The 17680-nt window shown below is 52.8% G+C and overlaps 1 protein-coding gene across 2 annotated transcripts; it reads left to right on the top strand.

Annotated features, from left to right (window-relative positions):
* Positions 1-359: 359 nt before the first annotated feature.
* On the top strand, positions 360-15891 carry CD101 (CD101 molecule). 2 transcript variants are annotated; one of them, XM_030263424.4, is made up of 9 exons: positions 360-790; positions 1716-2093; positions 3553-3969; positions 6656-7033; positions 7804-8184; positions 9083-9487; positions 12481-12882; positions 13701-13828; positions 15575-15758. In XM_030263424.4, the coding sequence occupies exons 1-9, from the start codon at positions 742-744 to the stop codon at positions 15617-15619; spliced, it is 2583 nt and encodes an 860-aa protein (XP_030119284.4). In that variant the 5' UTR covers positions 360-741; the 3' UTR covers positions 15620-15758. The 2 variants fall into 2 exon arrangements, with proteins under 2 accessions (XP_030119284.4, XP_030119280.4); XM_030263420.4 differs by having other exon boundaries at positions 366-790; positions 13701-14096; positions 15575-15891.
* The last annotated feature ends 1789 nt before the right edge of the window (positions 15892-17680 follow it).

Genomic DNA, 17680 nt, shown 5'->3' with positions numbered 1-17680 from the left:
GGCCAGGGTCTCCCACATCCATGGGATGTGCACACAGGATAGAGTTCCTGGCCAATTCCTGGCTCTGTGGTGACCCTTCAGGAGCCAACATGCTGGCTGGACTGGCTGCTATGATTCTCCTGACCGTGTAGTGGATGGGCTGGTGGGGGTGCTGTGGGAGGGATGCCCCACTGCACCCCGAGGCAGAGCTTGATCAGCCATCTGCCAGGATCACTGTGCCACCCTAGCCTGTACCTAAGGCATCATGCTGCTGTCTGCAGCCATAGGAAATAAATAGCTGGACAACCTTCAGCCCTAGAAATATGCTTCCATCCCTTCCTGGAATCCAGCCCCTTGTCCCCTCCTCACTGTTAGCAGGGAGCAAGCTACTCTATACAGTAAAGGGGGAAGGAGTGAGACAGAGGTTTATCCCATGAGCTGCTGTAGGACAGCAAAGCCACAGCCAGGTAGGTGCCCACAGGTGGGCATCTGGCATGGGCACAGTGGCAGAAGGGGCTTTGGGCATTGTCATACTTGCCCAGGTGGCCTGGGGACAGGGCGGAGGCTGTCACCTCCCAGAGGGTGTTACTTTGCTGATGCACCCTGCTTTGTAACTTCTCCCTGCCGTTCTAAGCAGAGGAAACCACCACTGACAGACAGTTTCCTCCCAGCCACTTTCTAAATAGCGGCGTGGCTGTCGCCATCGCCCATGAGAACCCATCACCACCCCTCTGGGAGAGGATCCAAGCAGAGCAGATTCCCATGGGGCTGGCACAGTGCCTGGCAGCTGCCTTCCTCTTCCTCCTCCTGGGTGAGTGCCCTGCCCAGTGGCCGGAGCTTTCTTGGAAGTGCTGTGGGGAAAGCAGGGCATGGGGGGCTCAGCCAGAGCTGCTCTGGCTCAGTCGCCATGAGAAGAGATTCACCAGCATGTGCTCCTTCTGCACTGTGTTTTCACTCCAAAATGAGAGCCCAGACCTCAAGAGGGTTTCAGTGAGGGGACATACACGTCCCCATTGAGTGGCTGATTGCAGTGTGGAGGGCGTTACCTCACTCCCTCTCCCATTGAGAGGGAATTTCTGAAGGTTTCCTATGCAGCCCTGCCACCATCTCTCTTCCCTGGCCACCATGGGGTTTTTTGACCCAGGGCCCATGTCCTGTGGGCATTCTGCTTGGTGCACGTGCTAAGTGAATGTCACTGCTGGGAGCTGTATGGAAAGGGGGAGGGTCTGTGAGTGGCAATCCCCAGACCCTCTGCAAGCAGAAATGGAAAGAGCTCCTGATGCTTCCTGGTGTCCCCTGCCTTCAGAGGAGTTCTTGCTAACCCCCTGTCCTGTGCTTTCCTCTGTTTCTGCCTCTGGAGCGTCTCTGCAGCAGCCAGCCTGCTGCTGACCTCCACTGTCCCGTGTGCCTCAGCTTCTGCGTTGCATCTCCGCCTCTGGCAGTGATCAGCTCTGCACCCTTGCTCCCTGTCCCCCACACTTTGTGCAGGACCTGAGAGCTTGGCCCTCTTCATTTTAACACACCACAAGCTTCCTCCAGTGATCTCAGCCTGGTTGCTGCTTCCTCTGCAATGCTGCCTGAGAGAGGCTCTTCAGGCAAGAACGGGCTTGGCAACCCCCTGGCCACGATGCTCTGGTCTCTGTCGTGTGACCCCCAGAGTGGCAGGAGACAAGAAAGTTCAGGACTCTGTTGTCACAGGGCTTGTTCTTGTAACTGCACACCATGTGTGCCAACAGGTCTGACCGCTGGCCAGCGGGTGGTGACTGTCCAGGAGGGACCCCTCTACCGCGTGAGGGGGTCCCACGTCACCCTGTGGTGCAAGGTGAGCGGCTACCAGGGCCCGGCCGAGCAGAACTTCCAGTGGTCCATCTACCTGCCCTCGGCCCCCGAGCGGGAGGTGCAGATCGTCAGCACCGTGGACCCCTCGTTCCCCTACGCCATCTACACGCAGCGCGTGCGCGGCCGCGGCATCTTCGTGGAGCGGCTGCAGGGGGACGCCGTGCTGCTGCACATCACCGAGCTGCAGGACCGCGACGCCGGCCAGTACGAGTGCCACACGCCCAACACCGACGAGAGGTACTTCGGCAGCTACAGCGCCAAGACCAACCTCACGGGTGGGTCCTGCATGAGAGCCCTGCTCCCTGTGGGGCAGGTCTCTGTGTCCCCACAGGGACATCTCATCTGTCAGAGGGACAGCTGGGGACAGGGAGGATGAGTGGGGCTGAGGTAGGCATGCCCAGATGTCGGAATCTGTGGGTATAGGTGATTCCGAGATTGTAGAAAGTCTCTGTCTTTCTGCCCCGTTGCCAAAGAAGAAGCCATAATTCGTCTGTGCTGGTTTCAAGGTTGTTTATTCTGTTTATCTCTAACATGTTCTGCTGCCCTGCCGCAGGTCTGTCCTGCAGGGCAGCGTGTGGGGCTCTGCCCTCAGTGGGATGTTACAAACATTATATACCAGAAACTACGTGTACTATATTTACAATAATGTGCCAATATCTATCATCTACGTTGAACAGTGTGTCCCCAGCCTAAACCAATAGAAAAATGCCAACACTACAGTGAAACATGGAGGGCATGAAGAAGGAGGAAAAGGACAAGACACACCCAATTCCTCCATCTTGTCCCCTCTGAACCCCTAATCTAGAAATCTAAAATTTTACTTTTGCACCCGTGTCACACTTAATTATTACTCTTATCAAACACTCAAAGCTTGTAATTCATCCTGTAAGATTGAAAACTCTTTTCCATGGACAGAGATCACAGACAGTGTCTCTCGGGGCTCTGTCCAGGGGGGTTCCTGACCCCCTGCCGGGGTCCCAGACCTGCCAGGGCAGCCAGAGGGAAGCCCTGGATTCCCACACCCAGATATATCCCCTTGCATGTTCCCTGGTTATTGCCTCCCAGCCAGAGCAAGGGGAAGGAAAGGAAGCCTCTGCTCTCCCATGGCCTGACTTCAGCTCCTGGCACAGACACAGCGTGTTGCAGCTGAGCACATAGGGAGGAAGGAGTTTCCATGCTCTGTGCATTAACTGTTGTTGTCTTCTCAGGTCAGGGTGTGGGAATTGACCCAAGTGGGATACCCACAGATGGAGGGAGGTAGCAGCTCTTGCAGACCACTGGGGAGGGAAGGCAGTGGGGTGGAGATATAAAGACCTCACTGTGAGCCCACTGAATCTACATGGTGATATGGTACTTCAACTTGTTGTTCAGCCCTGTTTTCTCCTTCATCTTGGTGTTGCACCAGTCTACGTTTGGGATAGTGAGAGGATGGATGGATTCTAATCTCCTTGGGGTTGCCTGATTAATACTGAGTGTACTTTGAAGAGGGCACTGTCAAGAGATTCACTGTTTTTCTTGTTTGCTGAGATTTTAGTCACTTCACACCTCAACACAAAGTGATGGAAGCTTGTCAGTCAGCTGCAGATTTTTCTCCTGTGCTGTCAGATCCCTTAGGCTCTGGTTGCAGTTTCTTGGGAGTTGTCCTATGGAGGGACATGAGCTGGAGTCAGTGATTCTTGTGGGTCTCTTTTAACTCAGGATATTCTGTGATTCTGTGTTTCTCCCTCTGCTCAGTGATTCCAGATACACTCTCGGCTTCCTTGGCACCCCAGGCCCTCAGTCACATGGAAGGGGATGCGGTGGAGCTGACCTGTGAGGTGTCCAAGTCCACTGCCCAGCACACCCATCTCTCAGTTGGCTGGTACCTTCTTCAGGGAGCAGGAGAGCACCATGCCAAGGAGATCCTCACCCTCTCCAAGGACTTCATCCTGAAGCCAGGGCCCTCTTATGAGCAGAGGTTTCTGGAGGGGGATGTGCAGCTGAACAAGGTTGGGAACACCACGTACAAGCTCATCTTCAGGGAAGTGAAGCCATCTGACCAGGGGCAGCTGTACTGTGAGGCAGCCGAGTGGATTGAGGATCCTGACAAGACATGGAAGGACATCTCCCGCCGTCAGACAGAGAGGACTCGGCTGGCAGTTTTGGGCCAGGGTAAGGCCTTTACAAACTCACCTGTTGGCTCCAACTCCCCTGTGCATTCCAGCCTCTACAGCAGCAGATTTCAGTGCCCCTTCACCTGCCTCTGCCGAAGCCCAGGGACACACTGGTGGGTCTGGCTGGACACTGAGGGGATGGGCTGGGCTGAGCTCAGGGTCATGGCAGCCCCTGGTTCAGGAGCTGTTGGTGCTTTGCTGTTCATGCAGCTGAATTCCCGATGCCAGCAGCAAGCCCACAGCCTCAGAGACCCCTGTGAGGTGTTAGCAGAGGGCACAGCGTGTGTCCACAGCGGCCTGGATCCTTGGCAGTGCTAAACTCCAGGGTGGAAAACAGAGTTGTTACACTGCCTCGAGGCTCTCGTGGCCTTAAAAAAGTCAGCTGCTCCTCACTGTGCCTCAGCACAGGCAGGGAGGGACACAGGGATGGCCTGTGTGTGTGCTGCATGGCTCTTGTTGGGGGTGGCTTGTCTGCTCCTGCTGCCACCAGCCTGCTGTTTCCAGAGCAACTGGTGCTGCTGGTTATTGGGCCTTTCCTCTGAGCATCCCTCCAGCCACAAGCCTTTGCTGGCTGCAGTCCCTCACCCTGCTCTTCCTCCAGATGCGTGTGAGTAGCTGTGCCCAGGAGAAGAGAGAATCTCTCTCTCTCACCAGTAAGCTTTAGCTGAAAGCAGCCAAGACAAGGTTGTGGCTAGTTGGTGTCCTTTAACATAGTGTGCAGTAAAATTGGAGCAAGTCTCCTACTGAAACTCTGCCTGTGGAGGTGGTGTACCCTGTCCCCACACCTCAGGGCGTGTGGAGGAGGCTACAGAGCAGAGCTGGGGCAGTGAGGGGAACTGATGTCTCGTGGGAGGGTGGTGAGTCAGAGCAGGAAACCAAAGAAACAGATGGGTGAGAACTAAGCACTCCATACGTGGCTCAGGGGAGCAAGGTACCAGGAGGAGGGGGAGGGAAGTGTGGTCTCTTGTCACCTTGTTTCCTGAAACCTGTCTGACTGGCAAAAGCTTTATTCCCCTCCTTGTGCACTGTTTGCAGCAAAGGCTTTCCAAGTCTGCTGCTGCTTGGGCAGCAATGGCAGTCAGTGCACTTCTGTGCATCCTTTTGTTGAAGAGGGCTTGTCATGACTGGTAGTGTGTGGATTTCACCAGTTCATTTAGAAAACTTGTCAGAATTTGGTATTTGTCCTGTGGTAACTGTTAAAGGTAGAAGGGAGGTGATGGTGGTGAGAGGACTTTATAGTGACAGTGTTGGTGCTCCTGGTATTGCCATGGTGAGACAGCAGTGGGTGTGCGAGCCCTCCATCAAATTTGCAGGGCTGGTTTCTTCCTCTGGCACCCAGTGGGGGAACCCAGGGCTGAGCACCCTGTCACTCCGAGAGCCATCGACCACTCTGACCATGGCTAACTGCTCCAGTGGTTTCTATAAACTCTGCAGCAAATATTTAGGAATGCCAAACATATCTGCAGCAGCTGGGATTCCTGTTCACAAACTGTTTATGAACCAATGTTTAAATTCACAGGGTACTGTGCTTTCAATAAATTATTTGAGCCCTTCCAGTTGTGGTCTGGGAGCTGCTCTGTTTTACTTCCAAACTACAGGACATAACCTTTCCCTTGTTCTGAGACTCAGGGGCCACCACTGTGACCCAGGGACAGTGGTGTGAGCCAGGGAATGAGGGCTTAGTCCTTCCTCCAGGTTTTTGGCCAAGCCAGTGCTTTGTGGGGTCATGGCAAAGGGGTTTGGGGTACCCAGTGGGTCTCCTGCTTGCAGCCACTGTCCAGCCAGGCTGATGCCAGGAACCAGGGGTGTTGAATCCCAGTGAGGAAGGTGGATGGTATCATAGGACCCAGAGGTGGGGTTCCTACCTCAGACACAGCTGACTGCCCAAGGGGGTCTGCTAAGGGGAAGATGACTTTAGGTTTCCCCTGTCACTGCCTTCTTTGCTCAGCACCTCATGCTCGTTGGTATGGGGGTCAGGATCCACCTTCTCTTTCTTCCTTCTTACCCTGTCATGATGTGACAAGTCTTGACATTTCTGCTTTCTGTAGGAACTTCACCCAAGTCCTCTCCAGCTTGGAGAGCATCTCTTGACCACAACCCACAGTAGCCACTGAGGATTTCACCATGCAGGAACAGCCACAGTAGATTCAGACAAGCCACTTGATTGCCAGCCCTTCGCACGCCTTTTTCTACCACAAGCAGCAGAGTTAAAACCACCACTGTGATAAAACCCCTTTGTGCCACTCTTTGGCTTACAGGATAGGTGTTCCATGAGGTAAAACAGCTCCAGGAGGTGAGACAGAGCAGCACCTGCAAAAGCTGACGCCTCTGTGTTAGGGCAGCCCTGAGTTTGGATGCCTGAGCTGAGCAGGGGGAGGCTGTAGCCAAAGGCTGTCCCAGTGAATGCTCTGCTCTGTCGGGTTTATCTGCTCCTAAGGGGGGAGCTCAGCTCCCCAGGGCTCTGGCACCTCCTCCACCTAAAACTGCTGTTTAGTGCCCAGAGCTGGCAACCCTCTCCCCAGGGTCAAAGTTTTCCATCATGACCACTTTTCTTATGAAAAAAACCCCACATTTTAACAGATAATTCCCTCCTGTTGCCCTCTGCAAGGCCATTGGTGCTGCCAGGCAGGAGGGCAGCATGGGCAGGGCCACCCACCACCCTCCTTGTTTTTGGTTGCCCACAGGCAGTGACCTCTCCGTGGACATCGCTGCTGCTGAGCCCTCCCTTTCCGAAGGGGACACCTTGCAGCTCACTTGTGTGCTGGAAGCCCCAAAGAACAGCAACTTTAAAGTGATCTGGCTCCTCAATGACACGGAAGTGGCCAGGGTTGACCCCCATGGGGTATTGATTTGCGAGGAAGAATACGAGGAGAGAGCCAAGCTGGGACAGCTCCGAGCATTCAAGCCAAGCAACACAATTTATGTCCTCACCATCTCTGAGGTGGGGCTGAAGGACAAGGGTACATATCAGTGCTCTGTGTCAGAAATGAAGACTCCTGGGGACTTGCACAGCATCCAGACTGTTGTGTCATCAGGCATACAAGTCGACGTGAAGCCAATAGGTTAGTAAATCCTAATAGCTGCTCTTCTGGGTAAAGTCTGCAGGATCCTTGACTGGGGAATGCTTTAGGTCTGGCCTCTTCTTGACAAGGACAGCAAGAGTGCAAATATGCCATAATTTTTGATAGATAATGGGAAAAGCATTTGCTTTAGCACATATTAGCATAACAGACACAGTAGCTGTCAACAAAGTGTAAACCTTTAGTCCAGTCTCTTCACAGTAGGTTTTGGGGCAAATAGGTAGAATTCTGAGGAGTCTGGGTCCTCCTGCATCTTTGGTACTGGAAACTGTGAGCAACATCTGCTGCTAATCCTGAAAATCACAGGAAAACCCAGCAGAAGATGTACGTCTGGGGAGGGGGATCATTACCATTTCCATCAGGACACTCTCACTGTTTTGGATGGATTATTTGTGAGAAACCACTCTAAGAAAAGTGTGTAGGAGGCTCTCGGTTTCCTTGTCATAGCTAGATAATGGTTATTCTGATGTAGCAGGACCTGCCTGCTGGTACTCTGTTTTTAAGCTAATTCTTTATGTATCATGTCCCAAGAAAGACATAAACCAGAAAAAACTCCCAAAACAAAACAAAAAACCGCAACCACAAAGCCTTCTCCAAATGTATAGGGAAAGTCTGGTTGAAAATTCCAGGCAATTCCCCAACTCCTTTCCTTTTCCAACATCAAGATTTATCTAGTCTTTCCATTTAACGCTGCAGTATCTCTGGCTGTTCCTGGTATCCCAGCGTCCCAGGGTGGTATCTGTCGTTTGCAGAGAGCCGCATGCGCCTGGCCGTGTCCAGCAGCACCCCCCGGGTGACGGCGGGAGAGCCCCTGATCCTGCGCTGTGAGGTGCAGGGCGCCACCGGCCCCGTGTCCCTGCGGTGGTGGCACCTGCCACCGCAGCGCCCGGGGCACAGGGTGCTGGTGGCCACCATGGAGCAGGACGGCAGCCTGAGCCTGGGCAGCGCCTACCAGGACGGGAGGGCTCGGGGGAGCCTTCGGCTGCAGAAGGAGAGCTCCGGCACGTTCACCCTGGTGATCCCCAGCGCGCTCGAGGATGATGGTGGGCAGTACAGGTGCGAAGCAACGCAGTGGTCCCGAGGCCGGAGCTGGACAGGGAAGGGGGAGGCAGCAGTGACAGTCAGCTCCATGGGTGAGTTCAGCCATCCCTGTTTCTGGGCTGGAGGCAGTGCTGGAGAAGTGGGTGAGCACACAGGCCTGCTGTGCTCTGAGCTCTGCTGCAGGGTGACCTAGGGCTGATCACTTAGCCCTGCAGTGCTTCAGTTTCCCTATTTCTACCAGGATGCCAGAGTCCTCCATGGTGTATTTTGGGAGAGAGCAGTAGGAGACAACGGCTAAAACGCTTGGAGACCTGAAGGGCAGTATCTTGCTCAGCAGGCCTGTCTCCTTAAGCCTGAATGCAAAATATCTGTTCTAGTAGGATAATTACTTGCAGTAATTAGTTCTACAAAGCTACTTGCTGAATTGTGTGGTGGTATTTATCAGAGATTCACCCCTGGTGCTGGCCCCGATTGCTTCTCCTGCCCTCTTCTCTGAGTGCAGAGCTGCTAATCTCCAGGGTGTGCAGTGACCACGTCCTTCCTTCTTGGGTGCCTTTATGGAGAGGCAGCTTTTGGCTGTGATTTAGGGCGATTTTCCTTTCTTGTTGCTGGGCTGGCTGCCTGAGAGCACCGTTGAGGCCAGAGGAATTGTTAAGTTTTTGTGGAGGGTGGAGGGAAGCAGCAAATAGGACAGCAGCATCAGCAGAGGATCCCTGGCTCCTCCGGTGTGGGTCTGGGAACCCTGGAAAAGAAGGTACTCAGAGTTTTCTGGGAAATTGAGGGTGGGGAAGTGGCAGGTGGGAGAGGGCCAGGGGCTGCATTGGGTTGGCAGAGCACGGTGCAACCAAGTGGAGAGTGGTACTGGCAGAGGAGCAGCAGCATTGCTGGTGCCATGGCCCTGCAGTGCCTGGGGCTGCATGGGAAGGGTGGTGGTGAGGTGGCACAGGGCAGGACTTGTGTCCCTTGCCAAGGCTCTCTCCTCCCGAGCAGGTCTCGGTCTGCACGCCACGCTGAGAAGCCGAACTGCCTCCGTCAGTTACGGGCAGAGTTTTGAGCTCTTCTGCCAAGTGGACGCCAGCTACGCCCTGGAGGAGGTGCCACTGTCTGTGCGGTGGCTTTTCCAGCCCAGCCCACCCACGGGTCCCTCACACGAACTGGTCCAGGTCTTTCCCAATGGCACTGTGCTCTGGGGGCCAGCACAGCCACACTTCCAGGGGAAAGCCCAGCTGGCGAAGACTGGCACCTCCTTCAGGCTGCACATCCACAGTGCCTTGCCTGCCAATGAAGGGACGTACCAGTGTGAGGTGGAGGTCTGGAGGAGGAACAGCCTGCCCCTGGGGCAGTCAGCAGCCAGCACCAGCTCCAATGCCGTGGGAATAAAAGTGGTGCTGCCAGGTAAGCAGAGCCTTCAGCAGAGGTCTCTCCTGCAACTTTAAATCCATCAAATGTGACCAGGGGCAACCAGGGCCACTGATGTCTGGGGTGTCCCTAGCAGGGTCTCCTCCCAGGACTGCAGGAGATGGTGCTGCTGTTCTAGTGCTTCCTCAGCACCTGACAAAACCTTGGAGGCAAATTTGGTGTTGGCAAGTGGCAGTATATTTACTGGCAGATTACACAAAGCATATAGGGATCAGCCTTGCTGCTAGGATTTTAAGCCTGCTTTCTGGAAAGAAGCAGTGCCCCCCAAGATGCACAGCTAAATGTTTGGAGTGCGAAGTACACCCCATGGTATGAGCTTCTGGGAAGCAGTAGAGAGAGAGCAGCCCCTGAAGCTGATGCTAGGGTATGTCTGTGTTCCCTGAGCAGAATATTGAAGGTATGCTGAGAGAGCAGCAGGCCTCTCTGCCGGGCTGGCAGCCAGCACTGAGCCTCAGGGTGCCAGGGACTCGGTGGGGAGGTCTCTCCTGCCCATCCTATTCTCTGGGCACAGCTGGGCTGCGCAGCTGGGGCCCTGCCCGGGCTTCCCTTTTATGGGCACCCCTGCAGGCAGGGCCTGCGCTGCCATCCCTCCTGCCAGCATCCTGCTGGGAGCTTCATCCTGCTGGGAGCTTCATCCTCTTATGGAAGAGAGATGTTGCAAGCAGACCCCAGCCCCCCAAGCCACCCTGCCATGCTCCTGCTTCTGACAGCACCACGGTGTCAGCGTGCTCTGCTCACAGCTGGGGCTGCTGCAGGAACTGCAGGGTGTGTCCTGGCCAGAGCCCCTGAGCCTCTGGAGGCAGCCGTGAAAATATGGGCTGGTTTGGTTTTTCTGCCCTCGTGTCTGTTCTGCCAGCAAAGGAGAGTTCTTGCACTTTTTTTTTTTTCTTGCAGTAAGTGCTCCTTCCTCTAAAATCCTCGGATTTTCAGAATCACAACCCAGCGAACTGAAATTATGCATTTTTCATGTATTTTAACTGATGGGTTTGCTGTAGTGTAAGCTAATGCATTTCCTACCCTGTCTGGGCTCTTTTCTCTGATGCTCTCTCCTGTCCCACTGTTACCAATACCTCACCCCTGTGGAGCTGACTGCTGGGATGCTCTGTTAAACACTGAAGCTACAACCACTGGCAGGGTGGCAGGGAGGTGAAGGGGTGACAGTAATCAGCATCTTTGAGTGCATATCTCTAGTGTAAATGGCATTAAGATGAGCAGGTATAATTGCAGAGCATCTACACAGAGGAGATGGTAGCAGCATGAGGCTACAACATTTGGCTCCAAATGTGTTGCAGCTGCTGCTGGGGACTGCAACACCGTAAAGATGGTGGGAACTGGGAGAGGGTGATGTACAGTGGGAGGTTCCTGCTGGCTCTAGTGCCACCTCTCTTGGAAAGGCAGCACGAGCCAGTGGAGGATATTTGGGAAAGTAGGGAAGTCTGGGGAGGAAGCCAGCTCAGGCAGGAACAGGGCTGAGAAGAAGCTGCAGAAAATGATGCTGCAAATCATGCAAATCACCAGCCTGCTTCTCCTCATATAAAACCTTATAGCTGGAGCCTGCAGAGATACTGGAATTCTTGACATTTTGCTTCAGCACTTTGTTTACAAGATGTCAGTTGGTGCTTTAGGAGTGGTCTACAGATCATCTTCAGATGGGAGGGACATCCATGAAAGATTATTTTGCCTTGACCAGTCTCAAGAGAGACAGTGGAGGCCTCTGAAGGTGGATTGCTTGAGTTTTGAGGAAAAAAATGCTTGAAGGAAGGGGAAATGTGCTAGCTTTTTGCTGCAGTGTCCCACTTCCCCCTCAGCCCCTGTGGGAGAAGCCACAGCTCTCTCCTGTCTCAAAGCCCTCTCCACAATCTGCTGCCATCACATCCCTTGGGAGAGGACTGGAAAGGAGAGTGCCCTGCTGAGCCTGTGGCCAAGGGCAGGGGTCTGAGACATTCTGAGGGACCATCTCAGTGTCTTGTCTGCTGCTTGTCCCCAAACCAACACTCAGGAGCTGAGCCTTAAGGGAGCTCAGTTGTCCCCAGCCTCTGTGGCAGAGGGTGTTCTGCTGCTCAGCTCATATGCAAGGAAAGTGAAAGAATGGAAACTCAGCCTACAGTCCCTTAAAGCCCTGAAGGTGTTTCCTGCTGAGTAATTTCTCAAGAGTGCATACCTGTGTGTATTCCTTCCCCTGACTGAATGAAGGGGAAGCGCAGGTGGCTGGAGGACCTTTAAAGATACAGATTTTCAGCCTTTTCACTGCTGGAGAGGTTCCAGCCACAGGTGATGTGCTGTGGGAAGAGGTTCCCTCAAAGCAGGAGCAGCACAGACATCTCAGGATCAGAATTTCCCTCTGCCAAGGGCAGAGCTGCAGGCAGCACCATCCCTCTGCTCTCCTCAGCTGCACAGCATTGAACAATCACTGGGTGTGATCACAGAGGGTGTGCAGGACTCTGTCGTGTGCTTTTGGATTAATAACCACAGCAAACACCTGAGGTAGCAACTGTTAGTGAAACACACAGAGGCTCTGTAGTCTCTCTGCCACAAAAGACACTTGTTCACAGTCTGCAAAGCCGTGGGCTGGTTTTGTCACGTATGTGTGAGCCTGCTGATGGGAGCAGTGGTAGACAGACACATTTGCTTCAGACAGAGGCTTTGCCTCTAAGCTCCAGCACAATGGCTGCCTCCATCCCCCATTCCTGCTCCATGGTCTCCAAGGCGCTTCCTCTGCTACTTTCCTGCCCAGTGACACCCAGCTGTGATTCCCTGCTAGTGTTTGAACGAGGGTGTGAGGATTTGCTCTTTCCCTCCTTCCTCCACCCTCTGCTTCAGCATCCCCTAATGAGCCTTTGTCCACTGTGCACCCTCTTCTTTACTCCTCTTGCAGTGTGTTTCTCTCAGGACAGCTTTGTTCCTCTCCTTGTCAGCGTCCCTGTATTGGCAGCTGCATCTGGCATGATTGTTTTGTTTCTCCATTTTAGAAAGCAAGCTTCAGGTTGCTACGACAGACAGCTCTGTGGAAATTGCCAGCGGTAATGCAGCCATTGAGTGCAGGATTGTGTTTGCCCAGAATAATTCACAGTTTGCTGTTACCTGGTACCTCCTGCCTCCTCTGGCAGGTGCAACGCCCCTGCAAATCCTCAGGGCCAACTACAGTGGCATACTGGAATATGGGTCTGAATTCAGCTCTCCTGCACAGAAGTCACGGTTCCTGAGCCACAGGGTGTCCAGCAACATATTCCAGCTGCAGATTCTGTCTGCAAACCTTGGAGACCGGGGCAGGTACTACTGTGTGGTAGAGGAATGGCTCTGGCTGGTGGATGGCTGGTACAAGCTTGGAGAGGGAACATCGGGAAGGACCACGCTGAAGTTCAAACCCTCAGGTGAGCAGGTGTTATCCCTTGTATAGGTGCTGCTGGGGAAGGTTGGATCAACTGATGACAGGCCCCTGCCAAGCCCCTCCTAAGCTGGCAGGGCTTGGGAAAAGTAGCAGCTCCTGTGCTGGATCACAGGCTTAGGGATGCAAGAGTTGTCAGTGCCTCTCAAAGGGAAATAGGGAATTAGGAAGATTTACCACATCCTCCCAAACCAACTGAGCTGCTATTTTTGCTACTGGCAGATGTAGTCGAATGCTTCATAACAAAGTCAATTGTGGCCTTTTTCTTTTCCCTCCGACACCTGGTGCACTTGGGTGGTTGTACAATACTGTGAATAGAAAAGTTGTCCTTACCTCATGCTCATGAGCATCCTGAAGGAAAACAATTGGTTTTCCTTACCCTGCAGCACATTGCTGCTAAGGAACAAGACTGGAGGTTCAACGTCTCCCACCTTAATCACTGTACCTCTGGGGTGCATAATGGATCTCCCTGGCTCAGTTCTTCTCTCTTTCAGCCTCACTTCAGCCATAAATAAAGTGCATCAGAGAATTCGAGCTTCCTAAATAGCTTTTGGTCCAAAAGATGCCTTTATCACTTATTTGGAGGGGATAGGAAGTATTACTGTGCAGGGGAGCAGAGATGATGGGCAAGGTGGGGACACGACACCCCAGGGAGAATGAGTCCACAGGAGCAAGGGGCTTGTGGGAGGGCATTCCAATCCCTCACACTTTGCTCCAGAAGGCTCCTGTCAGCCTGTGGGCGCAACTGAAGTGTTTTCACAGCTGTACAACACCGCAACATCTTTCTGCTTCGCTCTCCCCCAGTGCGCGAGCTGCAGATGGACAAAACCAACCACAGCCTGTCGGCGAGGGAGGGCGAGGAGGCGACGCTGCCCTGCCGGCTGCAGGGTGCCCCCCTGCCCGGCTCACAGCTCTCGGCCACCTGGTTCCAGGTGAGCAGCAGTGGCCGTGACAGCGCCCTGCTGGCCCTCCAGCACGACGGCACCGTGGAGTACCCCGAGGAGCGCCTGGCAGCCAGGCTGTACCTCCGCCGCCGCTCCGCTGGCGACTTCAGCCTGACGCTGAGCAGCGTGGAGAGGGGAGATGCCGGGGCCTATTACTGCCAGCTGCAGGAATGGCAGCAGCAGAGCCAGGGGAAGGACTGGGCCGTGCAAGCCTTGGCATGCTCAGGGTACACCCAGCTCACCACCATCCCTCCAGGTAACGCCGCCAGGTGCCCGGGGTTGATCCCCCTGCGTGGCCCGTCTCCCCATAGCCATGCTGGGGCCAGAACCTACATGTTTTGGGGGGAAAATTCTTGGTGTGACTTCTCTGTCTAGACTGAGGTCTCTGAAAACAGCCTCTGATTGCTTTGGGGTGAGTGGGGGTGCATGCTGGGTGCAAAGGTAGGACTGGATTCTGCATTGCAGAAGTTTAAGTAAATAAAAACAAAGGTTTCAGGTGCACGCAGCATTTTTAGGAAGGTAATAGGCAGGAGTTGTTGCTGCTTTGGGAAGATAGGAGGCTCAGATGACCCATGTGGAGGAAAAAATATAAACTGTGAAATCAATCATGATGAACCCAGCTGAGAGGATCTTGCACTTGTACTCACCTTCATCTCTGGAGCTGTCATGCCTGAAGCCAGCCTGGGTGCCTACACGAGTTATGGCTTCTGCAGCAATTCCCAGAGCTGACCAGCATGGAAAGAGTGACCCTGCAGAGCCCTCCCCTGTGCCCACAGCCAGGCATGGGTCCTGCTCTCATCATTTTGCACCTACAGCAGAGCTAATCTGGATTTAATTGCACAGAGAGGGACTGACAGCACTTCATCCCCCCTGCTGTTGTGTTACTGCTGTAATCCATCACAGCTCTCTAGCTTGCAAGATTTCTCCTTCATCAGCTCCCTCTACCTCTTGTTGCCCATTACTGGTGGAGTAACCATTGCTAAAATTGCTCAGTAACTGGTAGTAAATTCTCCTCCAATTTTTGAATAAGTGTTTTGCCAAGTGCTTTGCATGGTTTTCACAAAAGGCAAAAGATTAGCTGGGTGGTTTTTCTTTTTCTCTCTCTTTCAAAATTTTTTTTTTTTTTGGAGGGGTGGCCATGTGTGTGCATGTGTGTTCCTCCAGTGATGCAGGTATCTTTGAAGTACCCAGCAGCCTCCACCTCAGCTGGGAGCTGCTCTGCAGGAGCTGCCAGGGGTGAGGATGGTGCTCACAGCTGCCTGCAGCTCAGTAGGGATGAAATATGATAGCAGATCAGCTGTAACAGGGAGGGGGGTAGATGTCTGGGGGGGGACAGGGAGCTCTTAATCTGGTTTCCTTAGCTTTCCTCTTATCCCATCTTGCTCAGTGGTGCAGCCTCTGACAGACTTCTACCTCACCCCACTGTCACTGGTGTCAGGCAGGGTGTATTGCTTGTCCTTACTGAGTCCAGTCTGAAATGGGTTTGCAGAAGAACTGGGCTGTTTCTGTTGGGATCTTTTAGATGAACAAGCCAGGGCCTTATCTGACCTCCCCAGACAAGAAATTGAGGCAAATTACCTGGTTTCTCTCCCTCTTCTCCTCAGGTAGCCTGTATGAATTCTTAAAAATTGGTAGCTGTTGAAGATGGAGGGAAAAGTGTTAAGAAAATAGCACTTAGGAGTGAGAAACTCGAACTAGCTTGAGGCCTCACTTTTTCTTTCTTTTTTCCTCCAGAGTCAACTGTTGTGTCTAGGATCTGCTCATCCCCACCACTGCTGAACTTCATCTTATACTTACCACTGGTTCTGATCCTTCTCCTGGCCCTTGCTCTCTTCTGCTGGTACTGCAAATCCAGGAAAAACAAGAAGGGCAACATCACAGGGTGGATGATGGAACTGGAAGGGAATGAAGAGGCCAAGAAAACTTAGCTGGGCTGTAGAGGCAGATGTAACTTGGAAGAACAGAGCTGGACAGCTAAGGAGGACTGAGTATTTGCAGAGGGGGTTTTTATTGTTTTGTAGTAGCTCTTGCAATAAATCCTTGAAATTGTTTGTTTGCTTTTGATGGAATGAGGCAGCTTTGGAATTACTAAGTAAATAGAGTTTTCATAACAAGTATTTCTGTATTTTAGGTTAGGTACTCACCCATTTCCTATTTCCTGCTCTGTTTGTTGTGGTACATTGGGAGGTCCTTGCAGTATGCATCTCCCACTCTGGATAGAAGTGATGTTATTCCTCTGCAGGAATAAGGGGGAAAAACCATCTCTTTCTGCGCTGTGACACAAAAGTACCACATTTCTATTAATTTTAGGTGTCTTGACAAAATCTATGTGGTGTCCAGGCTAAAAAACAGTGGTAGAACTGGAAGTGGGATACTGGTGTCCCATTTAAGTCATCGCCCTTGCCTTTGCCCACTCTTTGCTGGGGAAGCTCTTGGACACTGCTGTTTTCACAGTCTGGGAGTGCCTTTGGCCAAAGAGCATCACCTCTCCAAAACTAAATGGTCTTCATCACTAAACCTGTCACAGGAACTTGAGGACTGAGCAAGGCTGGCTGGGCCTGAAGAAATTCCAGAGTAGAGGAATCGCAAGCGTCCGCAAAAAACCAAATCATGTCTTGGATCCCAGAAGGAAGATGTGGACACCAAACCATCTCAGAAATAAGCCTACAAAGTTTCCAGCTCCTTCCTTTGCTTCTGCTGTAGGAGAAGACAGCATCCAGCCCCTGGTTCCTGGGCTGTCTGTGGGTCAGGGACCTGCTGTTAGACACATCCAGGTTATCCCACAAAATAAAACAAGCCATGTGTGTGCTTGTGGGGCAGCTCCTCTATACCCTGGAATCCAGCTCAGGCTCACCTTTTCAAGGCTGAGGAGCTCTGCTACCTGAAGAGTGTCTGGCTGATGCATAGAAGAAAGAAGATTTCTATCCAGTTCTGATAAGCCAAAGGATATTCCACCCATAATTGTGCAAAATAGGATGTGGTCCCAGGGAGTTGTAAGGTCAGGTATCAGGGCAACACTCTAAGCACTGTCCTCAGACCAAAGTAGCTTTATAGAAACCACAGCAGACACTTACAAACCTGCTTCCTGTGACCACAGAGAGATTTGGAGACACCACAGCCCCTCTAGATGATCTGTTCTTTCACTTTCTTTGCAATTAGGAAAGCTGCCTGACTTTATCTGGAAGAACTTGCAGGTGCTTCAGTCCCTTGAAAATTCAGTTTTTGCACACATCTGCTCCTGTTTCCCTGTTCAGCCACCTCTGTCTGTGCTGGCTGGTTCCAGCTTGCTCAGTCTTTCCCTGCAGGATGTTTTCTGGACCCCATGCAGCTTTTCCCTTTGCTGCCCTGACCCCAGCTGCCTCTCCCACAGCGTGAGTGCTCAGAGCTGCATGTGGGGCTCTCTGCAGAGGTTTCCCCCCTGCCTTGTGGGTTATGTCCCGTTTACACACCCCAGTAGGATGTTTGATTTTCTCTTTGCGTGTGACGGCGCGGCGCTGTTTGTGCTTGGCTCCTGATTATCAGGCTCCTCTCCTGCAGATTTGCTGTCTAGCAAGTTGTGTCTCCATTGTGTGTTCAGGCTGTTGACTTTTCCTATCTAACTGAAGCCCCATTTTCATGGGGGTGTTGAACAGCTTTCTGCACCAGTTTGTGGAAGATCCTGCTGTCTGTCTTGATAAAGCTCTAACTCATGGGCCGGTTTCCATCTGTTTGACAGAGAAGAAGCAGATGCTCCTGGGATATTAAACTCCTACAGGTTTCATGGAAAGTGGTAGGTGGATGAAGGAGAAGGAGGCAGGCCACCGAGGGAAGGCTGCAGTGAGAGTTGGCCACCTGGTGCCT

This window comes from Taeniopygia guttata, chromosome 1 (genome assembly GCF_048771995.1).
Source record: "Taeniopygia guttata chromosome 1, bTaeGut7.mat, whole genome shotgun sequence".
Lineage (NCBI taxonomy): Eukaryota > Metazoa > Chordata > Aves > Passeriformes > Estrildidae > Taeniopygia > Taeniopygia guttata.
This window is presented reverse-complemented; position numbering and strand designations above follow the sequence as displayed.

Excerpts from the sequence above, each read along its gene's own strand:
- CD101 (XM_030263420.4), top strand. The coding sequence starts at position 742 with ATGGGGCTGGCACAGTGCCTGGCAGCTGCCTTCCTCTTCCTCCTCCTG. Across the intron at positions 2,094-3,552 it reads CGCCAAGACCAACCTCACGG|TGATTCCAGATACACTCTCG; the intron begins GTGGGTCCTGCA and ends CCCTCTGCTCAG. Across the intron at positions 8,185-9,082 it reads AGTGACAGTCAGCTCCATGG|GTCTCGGTCTGCACGCCACG; the intron begins GTGAGTTCAGCC and ends CCTCCCGAGCAG.